This window comes from Pogona vitticeps, chromosome 7 (assembly GCF_051106095.1).
Source record: "Pogona vitticeps strain Pit_001003342236 chromosome 7, PviZW2.1, whole genome shotgun sequence".
In the NCBI taxonomy this organism is placed as follows: Eukaryota; Metazoa; Chordata; class Lepidosauria; order Squamata; family Agamidae; genus Pogona; species Pogona vitticeps.
The window spans coordinates 23,066,807-23,087,128 of record NC_135789.1 but is presented as its reverse complement, the minus strand read 5'-3'; the positions used below and the strand labels follow the sequence as shown (position 1 = coordinate 23,087,128).

Sequence of the window (20,322 nt, the reverse complement as noted above, 5' to 3'; positions counted from 1 at the left end):
GTAAAAACAGATGGGGAGGGGGGAGGGCAGCCTCCGAACCGGCGCCTGGCACGCTAAGGGCACCGGCCCGGCCAAGGCAACGAGGCGCCTCTTTCCAAGAATTGCACGTTAAACAGAAAGCTTCCTGATGAGATGATCCCTTCTTTAACAGATTACAGGTTGCTGCCGCCCTAGCAGGGGCAGGAGAACCGGACTCACCCATACATACCCGCCGATCCGTGACCTGGTATCACGGAGATGTTACGCTGACCGGAGGGTCAGGCGAGCGGAATAAGTTCCATTAAGCACAGGGAGCAGCTGCAAAACCGGCCTGTTCACCTGCCTTATTTGAACGCGGAAATTCTCCGAAGCCCCTGGGGTCACAGCAGTGCTGGCAACCACAGGTTTCCTGCACATGCCATAACCGTATTTTTTCCATGTATAAGACGCCCCCACTTTTCTAATCCAAAATTAAGAAATCCAAGTGGGGCTTAGCGAGTGCAAGGGAAAAGGGATCAAAGTGCTGCAGGATCGCTTTGATCCCTGCTTTCCCCTCCACTTGTTTTTGTTCTCTCCTCAACTTACTTCCGTGTATAAGACGACCATCAGTTTTTAGTCTAAAGATTTTAGATAAAAGTATAGTCTTATGCATGGAAAGATACGTTAATTTCCGTGGACTGAACCCAGCTTCTTCCAGAAAGATGCAAACCTCTGGTTTAAAATATCTGTACATTTTGTAGCCCACTTTAAAGAACAGGACTCTTTGACAAGAGGTGCGTTGGCTCACGCCTGAAAAACTACAAACAAATCTCTCTCTATATACGCATTTTTAAATGGAGACTGCTAAAAGAAAAAGTTAATACACCCGTTTGAAAAGAACGGAAAAGTTGCACATATATGTTATCTAGGAACTTGTTCTGAACCAGAGACTTTTTCTGAAGAGAAACCACATTTCCTAGAAATGGACAGGGGCCGCTCAAGAACCCGCCCAGCGCACTTGCAAGACGGCTGGACTGACGCTTTCTAGACCCCAGCTCAAATGCTCAGAGACCCACGAACCTCACTGGGGGACTCTGGCATTCTCTCGGACTGGTCGACCGTGCAGGGGCATTCTCTGGACGAAACAGAGAGAGATGGGGGATGAATGATGTCTATCCACTTCAGCTCACTGGAGGGAAAGCGGACCATAAACACAAGGCAGGCAAGCGGGCAGAATTTTCATCCTTTCTTTTCTTAAAGGGATGGCCGATTTGTGTTAGGTATCATCCAAAATTCAGCATATCGTAATTCCTGCTCCCTGCCCCATGGGGAGGTCAAGGGATCAAAAGGAGTGGCTGACAGCCCATGGTTTCCCAGACGTAGGGAAGGGAAGGGAGGGAGGGAAGGAAGAGAGGAAGGAAGGAGATGGTGGATGGATGGATGGATGGATGGAATGAAGGAAGGAAGGAAGGAGAGAGATGATGATGGACGGGAGGGAGGGTGAGAGATGATGATGGACAGAAAGAAGAAAGGCAGGGGAACTCCACTGCTTCTCCGTTGGGCCCTCAGATACCTTCTGGTTCGCCAACAGGTGACTGGCATGCCTCGGGCTGGTCTTTCTCAAACTTCTGCACCTAAATGTCTTGTCGTTGTGCCAAAGGAAGCGAGCCCCACCGTCCCAGAAATAAGGAGCACACCCACACCCGGAACGTCATTTAGATCAGGGTGGGCCACATGCAGCACCTCCCAAAGGTTTTGTAAGTGCGACAAACGTATGATGGGCCTTATAATCCTCAAAAGTCTTTTTTTTTCCTCAGGTTCTCCAGCGCATCCTGTGCAAGCACACTTGGGATTCAGATTCGGGACGGAGCACCCTCTGAACAGCCGACGGAGAAGCAGAACACAACGGGCGCACGCACAACCGCACCATGTCCTTCTCTCCTTCCTCATTTTTTTAAATACAGAAACTTCGCTTGCTAGACTTCAAGCAAACAAAAGGAAATCCATGTTGCCTGTTGTTCTCGCCTCTTATTGTTGTTCCTCCTGCTGTCGCTCTGTGGCTTCAAGTCAGAACCACCACGACCCTAACCGGACCTTCAAGGTCGGCGAGATACCGAAGGGCTGGTTTGACCAATTCCACATCCCCAGTGAGCTGAGGGGAGTTGAGTGGAGACTCGAACCCAGCGCCCCTGAGTCCTAGTCCAGGTAGAGAATGTACATCTGTCCCCCCCCGCCTCACCCGCTCCCCAGCTAAACACAGATCCAGTCCCATGTTGCCACCTGGAAATCAGAAACCCACGACTCTCCATGGCGTGAAACTCTCTCCATCAGCCATTTAGATTTCTAATGCCATCAGTCCCAACGCACTTAAAAAAAAACAAAAAACTTCCAGCCTGCTGAAGTGTCCTGCAGAGTTCAAAAGCCTGCACATTATTCATTTATACTCGGTCCCGGCAGAGGTTTTGCCTCCTTGTGGGGTTTAGATCTGGTCTCCCATTGCTCTGGATCAACACAACCTCATTTTCTAGCATCACAAATGCAAACCGGGATGTCATTGGTCTTGCACGGTCCTTTTCTCCGCACTTCTCTCCCCCCCCCGGGTGGGGGGCGTGGGGTCAGGGGTAACAGCCCCCCCCAAAAAAAGAAAGAAAAGTCCCTCCGAGGAGGCCTCAGAAGCAAAGCTTCTCCATTTTTAAATGAGGGGACGATACGGTCTTATAACTGGTGGATGACAAGTCTTATCATCTCCACAAGCCACTGACTACAGTTCCAAGCATCCCCGGCTGGGATGGCCAGAAACACCGCTATTCCAAACCACTGCCACCCTTCCAAGGTGGACCTGCCTATGCATCGCCGTGGTTTGCCTATCGATGGTTTCTTACCAAATCAGATGTAAACATTCAGCCCCTTGCAATGTGGAGAGCGGGTACAATCTGTGGCGGGGTCTCTGCCTTGGACCCCAAGATCCCAATCTCCCAGCACATATCAGGGCCAAGGGCCATTAAGAGCCATTAGCTTTACAAAAGACCTGTTCTTCATCAGATGACATAAATCTACCTAAGGGCTTGCATTTTCTGACCTCCTCCGTTTCTCTTTGGCTAGCGTAGCTCCCCATCAAAAGGGAGACAGTTAAAAAGTTTGGAAAGACCTTCTCAATGGAAATAGACACAATTAGGTAAGCGATAAAGTAGGGCTTCCAGTTGGAGATGGGTACGAACTGGCCAAACAGGTTTTGGGTGCTGCTCAGCCCTGCCTTCTCTGGCAGGCGCCCAGCCGCCTGGCTTTCCTGCCCCGCCTCCTCCGAGCACTACCCGAGTGGGCGTCTGCCTGAGGAGGCGGGCCTCTGAAGCAACAAACCTCCGCTTGGCGGCTCAACAAACGGTCGAATCGGTGGCTCACGGCCACCTCTCCTTCTGGTTCCAAGTCTGGCGTGTCTTAACCTGAACTCAGAAGGTTGTACCTACACCAGTCACAGAACTGCCGGATCGCTCCGCGGCTGAGGTCTCTGGAGCTGCGGAGCCAGACGTTGGGAGTTTGATTCCCCTCCCCAACCCGGTGCCTCCTTGACAGGGGCTGGACTGGATGATCCTACGGGATTGCTGGGGTTTGTTTCTATCTCGCACCCAGGGCTTTCCTCTGTCCTTACTCTGCTTGCGCAATCACAAGCCTGCAAGGTAGGACTTTCCCGGCCAAGTGGGGATTTGAACACAAGCCGCCTCAGCCCTTATCCAACATGTTCACGGCTACAACCATAGTCCTTTTATCTCCTTTCGTGCATTCATTTCTTGCGACAAAGCAAATGATCACAGAGAGAGAGAGAATTTCAGAATCTACTCGTTCTTCGTTCCAATTAGATTACCGCACCCTTTTCCAAACGACGAGATCCAGGACCAGCTCGGCTCCTGCACGCCACACTGAAGACTTCCTCTTCTGGGGCAGGGCACGAAGAGGGCTTGGGGAAAACCCGATTCCTCTCATCAGCCCTGTGTACAAAAGGGTCCGACAAGACATGGCTCTCTAAGCCCCCAGACACAGACCTGGCTGGGCTACAGCACGCCAGGACCGCAGCATCAGCTGGAACGGATCCAGAGGCGAGGGCCTCGTCCATCGCCACGGTTCCTCGGCGTGGGCGAGAGTGAAAAGCCAGCACCCCACGGTCAGACCCAGAGCCCTCCTCTCGTCCTCTGCTTCCTTCTTTCTCATTGGCTTCAGGACCAACGCTCAGATCTGTGCATTCCTCACAAACTCGGGGAGACCCAGAACAACTGGGCAGCTGAGTAGATTCTTGTTGAAGGTCGTCGGGAAGAGCACAACATTTTGATGTTGGGGCCGGCCGGCTGGCGAGACTGGCAGCCTGTCGGCTCTTGGAGCCCCCGGTCGGGAGCTCAGCCCCATTCCTCCCAGGAAAGCATCTGTCCGTGACTTCTCCGTCTTCCCAGTATTCACGTGATCCGCTCCTCAGGATGATATTTGGGTAGCCTACAAAGCACGTGTGAACTTCGGAGGCATCCGTCTTGGCTCTGCCTTGGGGCAGATCCGCCAGAGCCCCACGGCGAGACGTTGGCAAGAGGGGCGACCTCTCGCCCGTGGACTCTTCCCCGCGCTCCGCAGAGATCCGATCAGCAAGGCGCTGGCAGCAGCGGGTCAGCACGGCGTTCCCCATGGGCTGTCCTCCAGAGGCACCCGACGGCCGGAGAAACTTGGCGGGCCAGAGAACCAAAGACGCGACCCTCTCAATTTAAAAACTTCCGCTTCTGGAATTTGCCCTTGAGCGGCTTCAATGTTTTCAGAACTGGATCTCTGTTCTCTTCCGAGGATTTCAAAACAGCAAAGCTGATGGGCCAAGAGAAGGCTAGACGCACATCATAATATGGGGGAGCGAAAGAAGCAAAGTGGGCAACGAGCAATTCTCACAGCCTTTGGGGGGGGGAAGATCAGCAACAACGGACAGACCTGGCAAACTCTGCTAGTGCTTCCCCCCCCAATGGCTCTCGTCTCCCAGGAAAAAAGATGCCGGCCAGTTGTCCGGCTGGGTCATGCCAGGGAGGGACCGCCATCGGAAGTTGGGGGGGTGTTATGGTCTCCGTTGTCCTCCAGAGCCGCGTCCCTCCTCAAGCTTTTTACTTCCTGAACTCTCCAGGAGTTTGGAATTTGGGGAAGCGGTCACACCTCCGAAGCCAGTTATAAATAGAGTAAAAGGAGGGGGGCCCTCCCGGGATGCCTCGAAGCTGTCTGAGGCCTGCCAAAAGTAGGAACAAACGCGGCTGGCTGAAGGACCGAGCCAAGGTCAGCGAAAACGCTGGGCTTAGACATCCATCTGCACACCACCACCCATACTAAACAGCCTCCCCGGGAGGGGGGGGAAGGAGAAGGACTTTGGCGGAAGAGACGTCGGGGACAAACGGAACCGATGGTTTTCTTTCTTTAAGTTAGGTTTTATATACAGTGGTGCTTCGCATAGCGACGATAATCGGTGCAGCAAAAATCGCTGCAAAGCGATTTCGGCGCTATGTGATATTAAAAAGCCCATACGAATGCATTCCTATGGGCTTCAGACTCACCTTTAAGCGAAAATCCTCCATACAGCAGCCATTTTCGCTGCCCGGTAAGTGAGGAATCCATCCCAGAAAACAGCGGGTGGCCATTTTTTTTAACCCGGTGGCCATTTTGGAACCGCTGATCAGCTGTTAAGCGAAACAGGGTACCAATCATTGCAAAGCAATTTTTCCCCATAGGGAACATCACAAAAAGTTAATCGCTATGCGATTTCATCGTTAAACGGGGCACCCGTTAAGCGAGGCACCACTGTATTTGGAAAGAGTAACAGATTGTAGAGGATGAAAGTAATGGAACCCACTGGCTGGCTTTCAGACCGCCAGACTCTACCTTGCAGTGTGGTCATAAAGATACAAAAAATGAGATAAAAGTGTCCCAAAAGAAACCCCAAAAGAAAACAAACACCACTGCCCTCTCTAAGCAATATCCGAGAGTTTCTGTTTCTTTAACTTCTCCATCTTAGCAATGTATATAGAAATAAGTTTTGTAAGTTGTGTAGGTTTTTATTTGTATGTTATATTGTTGTATTTTATTACTCATGTAAGCTGCCCCAAGCAGACTTGTAAAAGTCCAATAAAAGTAAAGTAAAAGAGAGGCTTCACAAGGCCTTGAATTTTCTGGGCAAAAAGACAGAATAGGAATGTTAACCATCCTGTGATCAAACAGTGGGGGCCGGGCCCTCCTGCGTGTTGGGAGTTGTAGTTTCACTTCCCATTGAGTGCTATAGAGGGCACCTCCTAAAGAATTACAACTCCCAAGAACCAGTCGAAGGGTGTTTTTTTTGTTTCCTTTTTAAAAAAAAGAAAAACAGATGAGAGTGTGGCAGTGTCAGAGGTAAACCCTTCACACGTGTGTGTGTGTGTGTGTAGCATAAGCAAGGCATTCTGAGAAATGTAGTGATTCTGATCACAAACACAACCCACCGAGTTTCAGTTGCCGTAGGACATCACAACCTCTGTACGGACACTGAGGTTTGCTTTGTTCAAACATAGCTATCACTGCTTTGATTTCCAATTCTTGGTTAGGGGCAAGATCCGTTCTCAGTCATCCCAGAGTGCAGGAGATGTAACGATGGGCTCAAGCGACAGGGAGCCAGATTTCGGCAGAAGATCAGAAAAAAAACTTCTTAACTGTTAGAGCAGTACGACAAGGGAACCCATGACCTTAGGAGGTGGTGAGCGCTCCAACGCTGGAGGCCTTCAAGAGAAAACTGGACCACGCTCCGTCCCATCCGCTCGGATCTGGATTCCTGCCTTGAGCAGGAGGTTGGGCTGGATGGCCTTCGAGGGCCCCTTCCAACGACACGATCCTCTGAAAGTTGGGAGTGATCAAAACCCAAAACTCTGGTTTACAAGCGAGAGTCTCAACAGTGTGAACTTCACCACCTGGCTTAGCTCCAATGCCTCCAACACAGGCTCCAGATTTGTATTTAATGGGGAAAATCTCCCCGCTTGTTTCTAGTCCTTTACGAGGACAGAAGTATTTCTGAGCGTGCAACAGGACGGAGGAAGGTTCCAGGGCTCCTCGTGGCCTCCACTGACCCACGGCTGCTCTCTAGGGTTCGAAGCTCAACCTCTTCAAGGTTTCCGAGTGCCCGCCCAGGGTTAAACGCTTGCAAAACGGGCTTTGCCTTGGGAAACATTTCTCCGAGTTTGAAAAATGCACCGCGTCATAACCATTCACGCATCAAATGAACGCAAGAGGAGTTGATGTTTCTGTTTGTTTAGCCGACGCTCCCTAAAAATGGGCACGCATGCAACTGAAATCAAAGAGCCCAGATCTTTGCATGTTGCATTAAAAAAAGGGGGGGGCGTTAAGAGTCCCTTCACCCTCTTCGTTCCACCACTAGCCTTTCACATTTTCGTGCTGTGGGCTATCCCAGACAGAATTTCCCAAATCAGAAAAGTCGCAATTCCAGATTTGCACCCGCCGTATATAGATTGCAGGCTTGAAAACTTATCGCTTGATTGAGCAGCCAAGCTCTCTGCCTGCAAGATCCGAAAGTCGAACAACCAGTGTTACTGGTTATCCCCATCTGGGTGTCAGGCTCTACTGGGGTATGGGAGGGGGACGGGGAGGTGCTCAGGAAGGCAATCTGGTTTCAGGATTACTTATCTGGGCTTTTTGGTTGTTTTTTTTTTTAAAAAGCCATTTTACTTTACTTTAAAAAGCCATTGTATTTTTTCCCCCGGTGCTAGCAGGAAGACATAAATGAGAAGCAGCTACAGGCGGGGAGAGACAGCGTGTGTGTATTTCGTCCCCCCCAACACGATCCACAGAGGAGAATGGGGACAGTACATTTCTCTAGCAAGGGGGGGGGACCCAATTTAAATCAAACCGATTTAAATCGCAATTATAATTTTAAAAGCTGGGATTCCTTGACGGTTTAAATTAAAGCACAGTGGGTGTTTACCCCATTGACATAAATCGATTTCTATCCACTCTGCCTCCCAGTTTTAATTTACAAGGCTGGTCTTCCTGTGCCCTTCTGTCCACATTTGGAAGTAAAGAGTTACACATAACAGCGTTACTTCAAAGCCCGTTTCAACTTTCAGGAATCGGAGCTGGGGCCCATCGCTATTCTGACTTTTCCCACCCTTCCTTAAACCAAATCCCCAGATCTACCTTAACGTGGATCCCGAGAACAGCATCACTCAAGTTGTGTTAATTTTGTCCGTGCTCAACACACAAATGACATTCGGGGTTTTCAGTGCGTAACGTCCACGGCCGCTGCTTTCACAAGCTACGCCGTGCTAGGGGCCAAATTGTGCCACCCTCGCCTGGCAGACATGTCCCCTCTGTAAGGGTAGCAGGCATTTCAAATGACTCACCCGCCGGTTCACGTTAGAAGGATTTTGATAACATTTAAGATTTTGAAATACATTCTTCTGAGCAGCGCAGGTAAGAGAGGAGAAAGTTTAAAGGCTTTTAAACACACAAAGCATGAAAACACAGACACGCCTAGCAAGGAAACGTCCTTCCAAAAATAGGGTGCCTGCCAGAGGTTTCGGGCTCTCCAAACATCTCCAAACCTCTGGGTCATGAGAGGTGTGCTTTAGTACAGTAAATGGTTTAGGTATGGTTTAGGGCAGAGTTCGATTCCCCAGTATGCCTCCTATGAGAAAAGGGCCAACCTGGGGGGCCTTGGGCCAGCTGCAAAGTCCCAGGGCTCCCCGCTAGAGGAAAGGAAATGGGGAACCACTCCCGAGCGCTCTCTACCCGAAAAACCTTAAAAATGGGTCACCGTAAGTCAGAACAGAAACTGGACCACCCTCTGCCCTCTTGGATCTGGATTCCTGCCTTGAGCAGGGGGTTGGACTTGATGGCCTTTGAGGGCCCCTTCCTACTCCAGGATTCCAGGATTTTGTGCTTCTATGACCCTCTGAATCATCGGGGTCCAGGCCCCTGTCAGGGAGGTCCAGAGAGGGAATCAAACTCCCAGCCTCGGGCTCCATAGCTACAGACCGAGATCGTTTCCAGCTTGATGGTACAGGACACACGGAAAAAAGGAAGACACTGACATCATGCTCAGAGCTGCCGCTTGGTCCCATCCCTCCAAAAATATCTGTTCACATTCTTTGTGGAAGTATTTAAACTAGCGAGCAGCAGCCTGAGCAACTGTAAGCATCTTGGGGCAGGGACCCTGTCCTCTTGTACTGCAGAAACCAGTTACGACCCTGGTGCTGGATAGCTCAGTGGTCGAGGTTTCTAGAGCTGCGGATGCAGAGGTTGCAAGTTCGATTCCCCCACTGGGTGTCCTTGACGGGGGCTGGACTGGATGACCTCACAGGGTCCCTTTCCAGCTTTGCCATTCTAAGATTATTCTTCTATCACCCGTTTTTCATCTTGAACAAAGTCTGATGAATGGAAAGGGGGGGGGGGGTATTAAGTATCTCTTTTAATGTGACAAAAACTGGGGGTGGGGGGGTTGTGCAGTGGCAGTGCAGGGGTTAAAAGCAGGCGGCTGCATTTTCTCCCTTCTTCTGCATGGTGGAAAAAGAGAGGAATCGCAATCCTGCAAAGCCAAAGCCATCCACGTGCTTGTGGTGTAGGAGGAGAAAAGGAAGTGACATGCAAAAACATAAAAAAAGGAGGAGGGAATCTCCTTTTTCTCTCCCTCCCCCCATCATCCCCATGGCCCAAGGACAATGGGACTTCCCTCTTTTTTGTTTGTTTGTTTTGCCATCCACCCCAGTCTTTTGACTTCCGGGTCCAAGAAACCCTGTCGGAAAGGGAAAGGAAGATGGATACCCTTTTGAATCTGGAAAGGTGGGAGGAAGAAGCAGAGTAGAGCCCCAGTTGCCCTCAACATGTGCGCACGCGCGCGCACACACACACACACACACCCGCCAGCTAAGGCGTCCTTTTTTTAAAGGGGAAAAAGGTGGCCAGGGCTGATCCAGTTCTCTCTCCCAGCCCTCCCTCTCCCCCTGGGCTTGGCTTCAGTCCTGCCCTATCTAGCTCTTGCTCAAGGTGACCTTGCAGAAGGAAGGAAGGAAGGAAGGAAGGAAGGAAGGAAGGAAGGAAGGAAGGAAGGAAGGAAGGAAGGAAGGAAGGAAGGGATGATTGATAGAAGGAAGGAAGGAAGGAAGGAAGGAAGGAAGGAAGGAAGGAAGGAAGGAAGGAAGGAAGGAAGGAAGGAAGGAAGGAAGGAAGGAAGGAAGGAAGGAAGGAAGGAAGGAAGGAAGGGATGATTGATAGAAGGAAGGAAGGAAGGAAGGAAGGAAGGAAGGAAGGAAGGAAGGAAGGAAGGAAGGAAGGAAGGAAGGAAGGAAGGAAGGAAGGGATGATTGATAGAAGGAAGGAAAGAAGGAAGGGATGATTGATAGAAGGAAGGAAAGAAGGAAGGGATGATTGATAGGGATGATTGATAGAAGGAAAGAAGGAAGGAAGAGATGATTGATAGGGATGATTGATAGAAGGAAGGAAGGGATGATTGATAGAAAGAAGGAAGGGATGATTGGAAGGAGGAAGGAAGGAGGAAGGAAGGACCACAGAAAGAATTCATGGCCGCTTCCCCCCCCCCCTTGTGGGGGAATACAGCTCTCTCAGGAGGCAAAAAGGATGAAACTAAGGCTGTCCTACTTTGGGCATATCCCGAGGAGGTAGGATCTGCTGGGAAAAGACCATCATGCTGGGAAAAGCATCAGGAAAAGAGGAAGACCCCAATGTGAGAGGGACAGACCCCCCTCAAGAAAGCCACAGGGGTTTGCAAGAGCGAAGTGGAAAGTCAAGGACAGAACATTTTGGAGAGGGCTCGTTAGTCAAGAGTGACTTGACAGCACAACTCTCACTATCCCCATGCCAACCCTAACTGAGCGACTGGGTGCCCGTGAGAAAGGGCAAGAAATTATCCCCGGCATCTCCAAGGACGGCTTGAGAAAGACCCTCTTTGAAAAGAGTAGACTTCAGTCTAGATGGGCAGGAGTATAAATCTAATAAATAAATAAATGAATAAATAAATAAAAACTCTGGGGAGACATTGTCCGTCAATGCACCATCGCATGCAAGGGCTTGGAGCGGACCAGCAACCTGACCCCATGTTATTCCCCTAGATTTCTATTTAAATCACTCCGTTACGAATGTGAGGTCTAGAACCTTAGATTCTCTTTTAAACTACAGTGGTACCTCACAAGACAACCCCGCTAAACGACAAATCCACATAATGACGACTTTTTGCGATCGCTACAGCAATTTGCAAAACAGTCATTCCAATGGGGGATTTTCGCTGGCCGTCAATTAGGTCCGTGCTTCGCGAACCGTTTGTTCGCAAGACGATGATTTTTTCCACTGATCGTAGGGTTGGCAAAATGGCTGCCCTGTGTTTTCCAGACCCATGCTTCGCAGGGCAGCCATTTTCATAGCTGATCAGTGCTCGCAAAATGGCTTCCCTATGGGCGATCTTCACTGGGCGACAAGGCATTTTCCCCATTGGAACACATTAAACCCGGTTTCGATGCATTCCAATGGGGAAAGGGTTTTCGCATGGCGACGATTTCGCTAAACAGCGATTTTCACGGGGCGGGATTGTTGTCGTCACGCGGGGCACCACTGTAAGTTCTCCTTGGGAGCTGCGGCTCAGTGCCACGGTGGGCCTTCGCCATGCAAAAGCCGAACCAGGGTGTGCGGCCACTGCTTCGTGGGAAGGAAGTTGCGCATTTGGCACAAAGCGCCTCTCCTGAAAGCCCTCTGGGAACACCAGATGAGGAAAACCAGCCCGGAGCAAAGCGTGGCCTTCTCGGTGGCTGCTCCCAGCTCTGGAGTTCCCCACCAGGAAAAGCGGTATTTGCCCCCAGCAGCCAAAGCTCTGCAATTCAGCCGGTCTTTGGGTGGCTTCGCTGTTGTCTTCAACCGAGAGGTGCGGTTTTTTAAAAATGAAGCTCCATCAGCGCGTGCGCTCCCACATTTCCCACTTAGTCATGCTTTAATAATTTTTTTCGTCATGTCACTTCTAATCTTACTGTGAGTTCCAGTCCGAGGAGAAACGCTGGGATACAAGTGGAACAAATAAATAAGGATCCTTTACTAGGAGGAAAGGCAGAGAGCCAGAGGAGGTAGTGGAGGCATCTGGCTGCAGAGCCAGAAGTTGGGAGTTCGATTCCCCCCCAGGGCCGGCCTGACAGGGGCGGGACTAGATGATCCCACAGGGTCCCTTCCAGCTCTGCACTTCTCAGATTAGGGTAAGAGTGAGAGAATACAATCCCCCAAGGATTCGACACCAGGCACGCTCCATGTGGATGCACGTGACAGGCGGATGCATCGTTACTGCCTCTCCTCTGCATCAACAAATTAATATTCTTCCCGGAGCCCAGCTCGCAAATCGTCACATCTGGCACAACCTGTGGAATTTGGGGGGTCAGCGTCCAAAGCAAGGAACAGCTTTGGTCTAAATTCCTGGCCCTGACGCACACCAACTCACGCGGTCTTGCCTTGTTCGCTTGGGAAGCAACTCAACTCTGGATCGGGCCCACTGACGTAAACCACTCTTCTCCCCCCCCCCCCCAATCCAGCCCTCGACGGGAGGGAAACAGAGTCCCTGCCCTTACCTAATTCAGATCAGAGGTGAACAGCAGGCAATGGCATGGCGTAATGGTTAAAAGGTCAGACCAGGACTCGGGAGGCCTGGGTTCAAATCCTGACCTCGCCACGCCGGAGGGTGTCGAAAGCAGGCATTTCTAAATTTCGAAACCCACCCAAGCAAGTAAAACAGACTCTCCCCTTAATAACCAGCGGTCCCAAAAATCTGCAAATAAACACATAAGGATTCAGGGGCGGTGGGAGGAAGGGGTTGCTTTGAAGCAGGCTGATTGCCACGTGCTCCGGATGGAAGGCGACGTGGCCGAACGTGGCTAGCTTTTGGGAAGGGAGGGGGAACAGAAAGCCACACCACGTTTAAAGCCCTCCGCGGGCTTCCCAGAAGCCAAGATGGGACCCTCAGAGCCACAATCCTGTACCTCCATTTGCTAACCCTTGACGGTCCATTTTCTCCGGGGTTACGGCAGCCTAAGGCGGCGCCGACAAGGGGCACCCTGGCCACCGCGTTAAGGACCAGACCCAAAATCAGGGGCGGCTGAAGGAGCCGCCATTAAAAGATCTTAATGTTTTAATTCGTGATAATTATGTTTTTTACTGCCAGGGAGCGAGAGAAACATGGAGGCGGCAGGGGGCAATGATCAGACTTCCATTCCAAAACGCTTTGGCAGGCAAGGGTTAGAAGGGAGAGTGACTGGTGTTTGTTTTCCCTGCCTCAGGCGGCAAAATATTTGGGGCGTCCCTACCAATACGGCACAAGATGCAAACTGGAGTGGGAAAAGTATCTCGCCCCTAAGGCTGAACGAGAGTCAGCCTGGACTCTTTGGTTTGTTTGGCAAAAATGGACTAGATGATCTTTTGACTTGAGACATTTAAAGTGCATCGTTAATTTCAAGGGAGGAGAGTTGGAGAAAGGGCTGAAGGAGAGAAAACATACAACATATACCTTGGCATAAAGGGGCTTGTGAGCCGTCCTAGGCTTGGTGTCAAAAACCTTCTGGAAGTAATCAGAGCTTGGAAATGTTCCTTGTGGTTTGTTTATTTTTAACTACAACCCCCAGAATCCTGGCCGGCATGGGGAGCCCCAAACTTGCAAAAAAAGAGAGGAACTTTTGCCAACATCGATTGGAAATCTGCAGCGACGGCTCAGCCCATTGCCCGCGCATGGAAGAACAGAAGGAGAAAGAGGCAGAACCAGAGGCCAGCCGTTCGGTTTTGGAACTCCCGTGCAATGCTGACAAGAACTCTGCACGTGTACAGGGGGACTGATTACTGTGACGGCCTCTACACTAGAACACCCCTCCGGCATGCAGTAAACAGATCCTGGAAGGAGAGGGGCCCTAAGCAGTGTGCAACACAGGAAAGCACTCAACGTAAGTCACACCAACGCACCTTGCCTCTGACTTCAGGAGGGAGAAGTGCGGAATTTACCATATTTTTCCATGTATAAGACGCACCCATGTATAAGACACCCCCCTTTTCTAATCCAACATTAAGAAATCTAAGTGGGGCTTAGCAAGTGTAGGGGGGAAAGGGATCGAAGCGCTGCAGGATGGCTTTGATCCCTGCTTTCCCCTCCACGTGTTTTTCTCTCTCCTCAGCTTACTTCCATGTATAAGACAACCCTCCATTTTTAGTCTAAAGATTTTAGACAAAAGTATAGTCTTATACATGGAAAAATACGGTAAATTCTGGCAGTTAACAAAACCAGCCAACGCCTTCTTAACGCCCGCTTCCCTTCCTCGAAGCTGCCACCAACACACCTTGTTTCTAGAGATCCGAGCACTAAAGAAGGAAGACGCGAGAGCCAGTTAGGCCAGGTGAAATCCTTTGCCCTAAGCGGCACGCGGGCTGTGAAAAAGCTGGGTGGGTTATCGCTTTCCCCATCAATATATGGATTAATGTGGATTTTAAATCCATTTTCGTAAGGAGGAGAGACTGCTGTTCCAGGTGAGGAAAGCCACAAGGACAAAAAAAAAAAAAAAAAAAAAAAGAGAGAGAGAGAGACTCAGATGCACATGCGCTTACACTAGAGGAGCTACAAGAGACGAAACAAACAAACCGTAGAGGGGAAAACCACATTCCCAGCACCTCCCCGGCCAGCTCCAGCTTTCAGACGGCAAAGAGGCTGCCCTTTGACTTACAATCAGTAACCAAACCCTTCTTGTCCGGCCAGGCCTTTGACCCGTTTCAAAAATCGCTGCCTGCGAAATGGATTAGTTATCTGCTCCACTTCCTACCTGACTTTTGGGGGGGGGTGTTACCATTCCCCTCGGAGGCCTCCGGCAAGCTGAAAATGTCAGGATCGTTTTATAAAGAAAAGCAACCTGCGGTGCCACAAAGATACCTCCCCATCCAGCTGCTTTGAGTGCGAAGCTCTGAAAAGTTAATTTTTTGGGGGGGGGGGGGGGAGAGTGCAAATTCCCAGAATCCTCCATTCTGGAATTCCCAGAATCCCCCCAGGCTAGAAGCCTGGGAATGTAAATTGCAACTCGCAGAAGACTTGCGAGAAGTCGTAGCCTCAAAAAGCAACTTTCCTATGTTCTGCGACATTAATAGCGCGGACCTCGTGGAAAACCCAGAAAATCGATGGGATTCTAGTGAAATAAGACAATTTTTTGAAAATGGCTCTAGGGAAAGCCACAACATTTTTGAATTATTCACATTATCTGGGAAAATACGAACTCGGCTGAATGGCATTCCGCGTTGCCAGCTTTTCCCTTCCCAGCGCCTTCTCCCGGGTTCAAATTCCAAAGGTGGTTAAGGAAACTCCCCCCCCCCCACCAAATGGTGTGTAGTCTTTTCATCTCCATATGAAGAAGCTGGGATTGAAGGGAGGGAGAGAAAAGACAGCCAGATTTTATAAACCTGGATAAAACAGCCGTGTTCCCATTTCTGGCCGTTATTCTTTCACTCCTGAAATTCAGTGGGGAGGAGAAACGAATCCCACCCACCCCGTGGGCTTGTTTTCAAATGTTGTAGACCACCCTGACACCCATATCATGGGAGGGGGGAAGGCTAGTAACTAACTGAGCATGGTTCAAAAAAAATCACACCCCATCTTCCTTTCACAGTTGGAAGGATCACACCTCCAGGTCAAGAGCAGTCTATCTGAGGCTTTACATGTACCTTCCCTACCTCCAGGAGAAGCTTGTCACCTGTTCTGGTAGCCTTTTCCGGGGGCATCTTTCCTACAAACCCGGCCCCCCAAGAAAGAAGTGAGCATGGGTTCATTACCCCTCTAAGCCCAGCCTCAAGACTGATGGAGGATTTCCTCCAGTATTCTGAAATATAGTACCGTAGTCCGCCTGCCTCTTGTACTTTGTACAGCTTGCCTCTCGGGAAACTACAATACCCATCATGCTTTGCAGTGCCTGCTGCACAGCTTACTCCTGTACTGCCAGAAATCTTTGAAATACAAGGGTTTTTTCCCCTGCTTTTCGCACCAGCAAAAAGTGATATTAAACACCTGAACAGGCTTCTTTTTGCGGGGGTTGGTTTAAAGCCCCCCGAATTCTACCTGCGGCAATCCTAGCAGACACCTGGGTGTTGTTGTTTGAACAATACGAAAACCGCATTCCCGATGCACGAGAATTTTGCACAAATGTTAACCAACAGCTAGAGGGATAATTCCCAAATAAACCACTCTTGAGGTAGGGGTTGCGGAGGGAGAAAACAAAAGGATGAGATTCGCAGTAGAAAAATGCTATTTTTTAAATAAAAAGATTGTTTCTCTTTCTCAGGTTCACCAACCGTGGCACCATTAACCTGCGCTTGGCACAGATAAGCCCTCTGGAGTGGGCAGAAGAAGAACAGGATTAAAACAGCATCATCCACCGCCCAAGGTGGCATAAAAAGCAATGATTTTACGAATCAAATCGATTTAAATCTTGATTTCAATTTCTTAAAAAATTTCTTTTAATTTCTTTTAAAATCTGATTTTTAAAAAATTTAAATTGTGGTTTGAATGCAATCCCACCCACCCCCACCCCCCGCTCCCAACACAGCTCCATGGGTTTGAACATCTAACCACATTTCTGAACTTTGATTATTCTCCTATCCTCACGCGTCTCCCTGCCTCGAATGAATTGCGTAACACATGCGTTGCTTTTCTTAACCTCCTAGCCTACGGAGCAATTCTGGAAAAACCCCAAAGTTTTTGCACTTCTATGGAACTGAAATGAGACTTAATAATTAAGGTCACACCCCTGGCTCTGGATTTTGGACTTTGTTTTCTGCCTATATAGACCATCGCAATTACCTCTGTTGTGTATGTACTTATTGGGTTTTTTTAAAAGCGTTTGCTCCCTGCACCAGGGTTTTAAGGGGAAAGGTCCCAGTTTCTGCTTTTGAGTGGGGGGGTGGGGGAACCTCTTCTCTTATTTTGCACACAGCAACGGGCAGATGTGGAAAAATACAACCCAGACATCGGGACCGTCCTCTGGCTGAGATCCGGGCCTCAGCAAAGAAAAAAAAAGGTGGTGAGGAAATACACCTTGAAAAAGAAGGTTATGCAGCGGTTATAATGCCTGGGGAGGGGGGCCTTGGGGGAGGCCATCCAGGCATCCATGGCGGAGGTGGAGGGAGAGGACAGAAGGTGTACCTGCCAAAGGTCACTAAGGACCTGGATGGATGTGTCCCCATTCTCCTTCAAAAGCATGGATCCTTGGGGGGGGGTGACATGCCCCCTCCACCTGAAATCACACAAGAATATCAACTCCCTCCCCTCGATAACAGATCTGCCCCAAACTAGCTGTGTGGCGTAAAAGTCCTTGTCTTGGAGAGATCTGGGTTCAAATCCCTGCAACGCCCTGGGTGACCTTGGGCTAGGCAGCCTCTTCACTGGCCTGTTAGGATAAAGCACAGTGGCCCAACCGAAGGCTAATTGGACACCCCCGGAGAAAGCCAGTAGGAAAAGAGGAAGCCTGAATGCGAGATGGGTTGACTCCGTTGGAGAAACCACTGCCTGGGCTTTTGCAAAACCTGAGCAGAGCTGTAAATAATAGGATGTTTTTAATCCATAGGATTTGACGGACAACCTCCTCAGGAGTCAAACCCAGGGATCGTGACCCTCCACTCAAATACAGTGAAGGCGAGCTTGCTGCTACAGCAAGAGCCCTCCTGCAGAGCACCTGGGAGGAAAAAGCAGGGTAGAAACGGAACTAATACATGAATAAGGCTGCTAGTCCTCATTAAGAGCAAAAGGGGTGGACAGAGGGTCACAAGGAGAGCAACTGCGGGATAGCTTAGTGGCTGAAGAGGTTGGGAGTTCGATTCCTCCACTGGGTCTCCTTGAGAGCAGCTAGACTTGATGATCTCACAGGGTCCCTTTCCAGCAATGCAGGGCTAAGATGATGATTATTCAAAATTACAAAACCACTGACCGGCATTGTATAACTGACAATAGTCCCCAACCTTGGGCCTCCAGATGTTCTTGGACTTCAACTCCCAGAAATCCTGCCCAGCAGAGGTGGTGGTGAAGGCTTCTGGGAGTTGTAGTCCAAGAACATCTGGAGGCCCAAGGTTGGGATACAGCTTTTAACCAAAAACTTAAGTTATCTGTTAAAATACCGGCGCAGGAATTTGGCTTGTTCCTAACACTGCCGTGTTTTTGTAGCTCTGATGGCATTGTTTCCGAGATCTGCAGCTGCTTAAAGCACGGCATGAAATATTATTATTATTACTGTATCGGTATTAAACTTGAACGCAACACACAAAGGTGAGCAGAGGACGACGCTGACCCAGTACTTTTAAGAGCGTGTTAAGCTGAACGGGGCGAAGAGGGAAGGGTGTCCACGCGATTTGGGGGGGGGTGTCCCATGAAAAATGAGCCGGGGGGCAGGAAAATCAGGGGCTCCTTGTCTTTCATTTCAGAGTTACACCAAATCAAAGGCTTCTTTTGGGGCCGACAGGAGCAAACCTACCTCGGACTAAAAAGCCGGCCACCCTCACTCATGGGCTGCCATGGGATGGCCAGAGGGCCCCCCCGGGGGGGGGGGAACGGAGAGAGTGGGGTCACCTCCAAGGGGAAACGTCCTTCTCTCTCTCTCTCAATCTCTGCCCCCCCCCACTTTTGCTTTGCAAGCCCGCCGGTGGCCACCTGCCCCCCCCAAGTTGCAGGCAGGCCATTGACAAGGGAGAGAGCCCCTTTCCAGGCAAGGGGGGCTGGAGGCAGCCAACCTTCCAGTGGGGGCCAGGGAGGGGATTCCCCCCCCCCCACTGGGGCCCAAGGGTGCCTCCCCATAGGGGGTTGAAGGCACCCTTTCCGGGCCAACCCCCTCTGGTTGTGCAACCGCTGGTGGCGGGGGGGGGGGGGAGAGAAAGGCTAGGCCCTTGCCTGGCCGGAGAGCGTTTGCAACAGCTCGAACCCCCCCCCCCCCAAAAAAGAAGACGCCTGGGATTGCAGCCCCTGGAGAGGGTGGAGGGGGGCTTGTTTGCTCACAAGTAAAGCTCCCCCCACCCCACAAAAAGATCCAATCCGGAAGGCAACCTTGACCTTAACCTCTGCTCCATGCACAGGTGGGGGGGCGCCTGCTCGCCGCAGACGGGACCCCCACAAAGCCTCCTTGGGGGGGGGAAAGAGTCCAAGCCCAGGGATCGGGGCCCTCCTTCCTCCTCCCTCGCCACACGAAGGCCCTGAAGGTGAGGCCCCCGCAGCAAGGGCAGCCTTGCCGAGGTCAGCCTCACCTTCCCCCCCCCCCCCGCGTCCGGATCGGGGGTCCTCCTCTCCTGGCAGCCCAAGCCTCCTCCTCGAGAGTAAGCCCGGAGGCGGCGTGCAGCCTTGGGCAAAGCCTTCCTCCTTGGTGGGGGGGCCGCTGGGGGGTGTTTGTTTTAAGAGGCCCTGCTGGAGCACATGGCGGGGGGGGGGGAGAGAAGAAGAGGAGGAGGAGGAATGGGGGGAGTGGAAGCTCTGTCCTCCGAGGGGAGCGGGGCGGATCCGGGGTAGCGACCTCGGGGCCCAAGGAAGAGGGGGGGAAACCCCGGGCTTGGAAAACCACGAAGGGGAAACCGGGGGGGAAGGGGAAGGAGAGAGGCGGCCGGGCGGGGGGGGCCTCCGAAATGCCCCCCCTGGCTCTACTCCGGATCCTACCCCGGAGTCAAGGCGGGGAGACTCACCGGGGCTCTGCTGTGGTTGCTTCGGCTCCGCCACGGCTCCCGCCGGCCTGACCTCGTCCGCCTTAATGACCATGGCCGTTGGCCTTCCTCCTCCTCTTCCTCCTCCTCCTCTTCTCGTCCGGCTCCTGCTCGGCGGCCTCGGGCGGCTCCCTTCCTTGGGCGGCAGCAGCGGCCTCGCGGCTCCGGCGGCTCCTGCGGCCGCTCCGAAGGACAGCGCCAGTCACCGCCCCACGTGGTCCGCGCTTCCCTCCCCCTCCGACCCCCGAAGCCCCGCCCCCTGCCCTCCGCCGCGGGTCACGGGGCCACCCACCCCACCCACCCACTCCCGCGTGCCCGCCCACCCGGACGGCGGCTTGGCAGGGACAAACCTCTGCCGCCCGCCCAGGACGAGGAAGTGGCGCCAAGCGGGCGGGCCGGAAAGGCGGCCATCTTAAGAGAGGCGCGGAGGCCTCGAGGAGCCGCCTGGACTACAACTCCCAGCATTCCCCGCAAAAGCGAGGCTCCTTGAGGGATCCTGGGAGTTGTAGTAAAAAAGAGTACCTCACCACAACCCACTCAAATCACCTTCCGCAGAGTTAGAAAGCAAGCAGCTCACTGGAGACACGCTCACAAAATTCGTAATTTAGGGGCCCACCCAAGACCTTTTGCTGCCTGAGGCGA

General features: G+C 51.5%; 1 protein-coding gene and 1 long non-coding RNA gene across 2 annotated transcripts in view; one reads left to right on the top strand and one right to left on the bottom strand.

Moving 5' to 3' along the window:
- Window positions 1-19,922, bottom strand: part of CLUH (CLUH binding protein of NUMT mRNA) — a 59,806-nt gene extending 39,884 nt beyond the window's left edge. The window contains exon 1 of the mRNA XM_072978311.2: window positions 19,663-19,922. Coding sequence (XP_072834412.2) covers window positions 19,663-19,735 — 73 coding nt within the window. The 5' untranslated portion in view covers window positions 19,736-19,922. The remainder of the gene's footprint in view (window positions 1-19,662) is intronic.
- On the top strand, window positions 4,436-17,050 carry LOC140701723 (uncharacterized). Its single transcript, XR_012080662.2, has 2 exons — window positions 4,436-5,244; window positions 16,290-17,050. It is a non-coding gene; the product is annotated as an uncharacterized LOC140701723 (long non-coding RNA).
- Window positions 19,923-20,322: the final 400 nt, after the last annotated feature.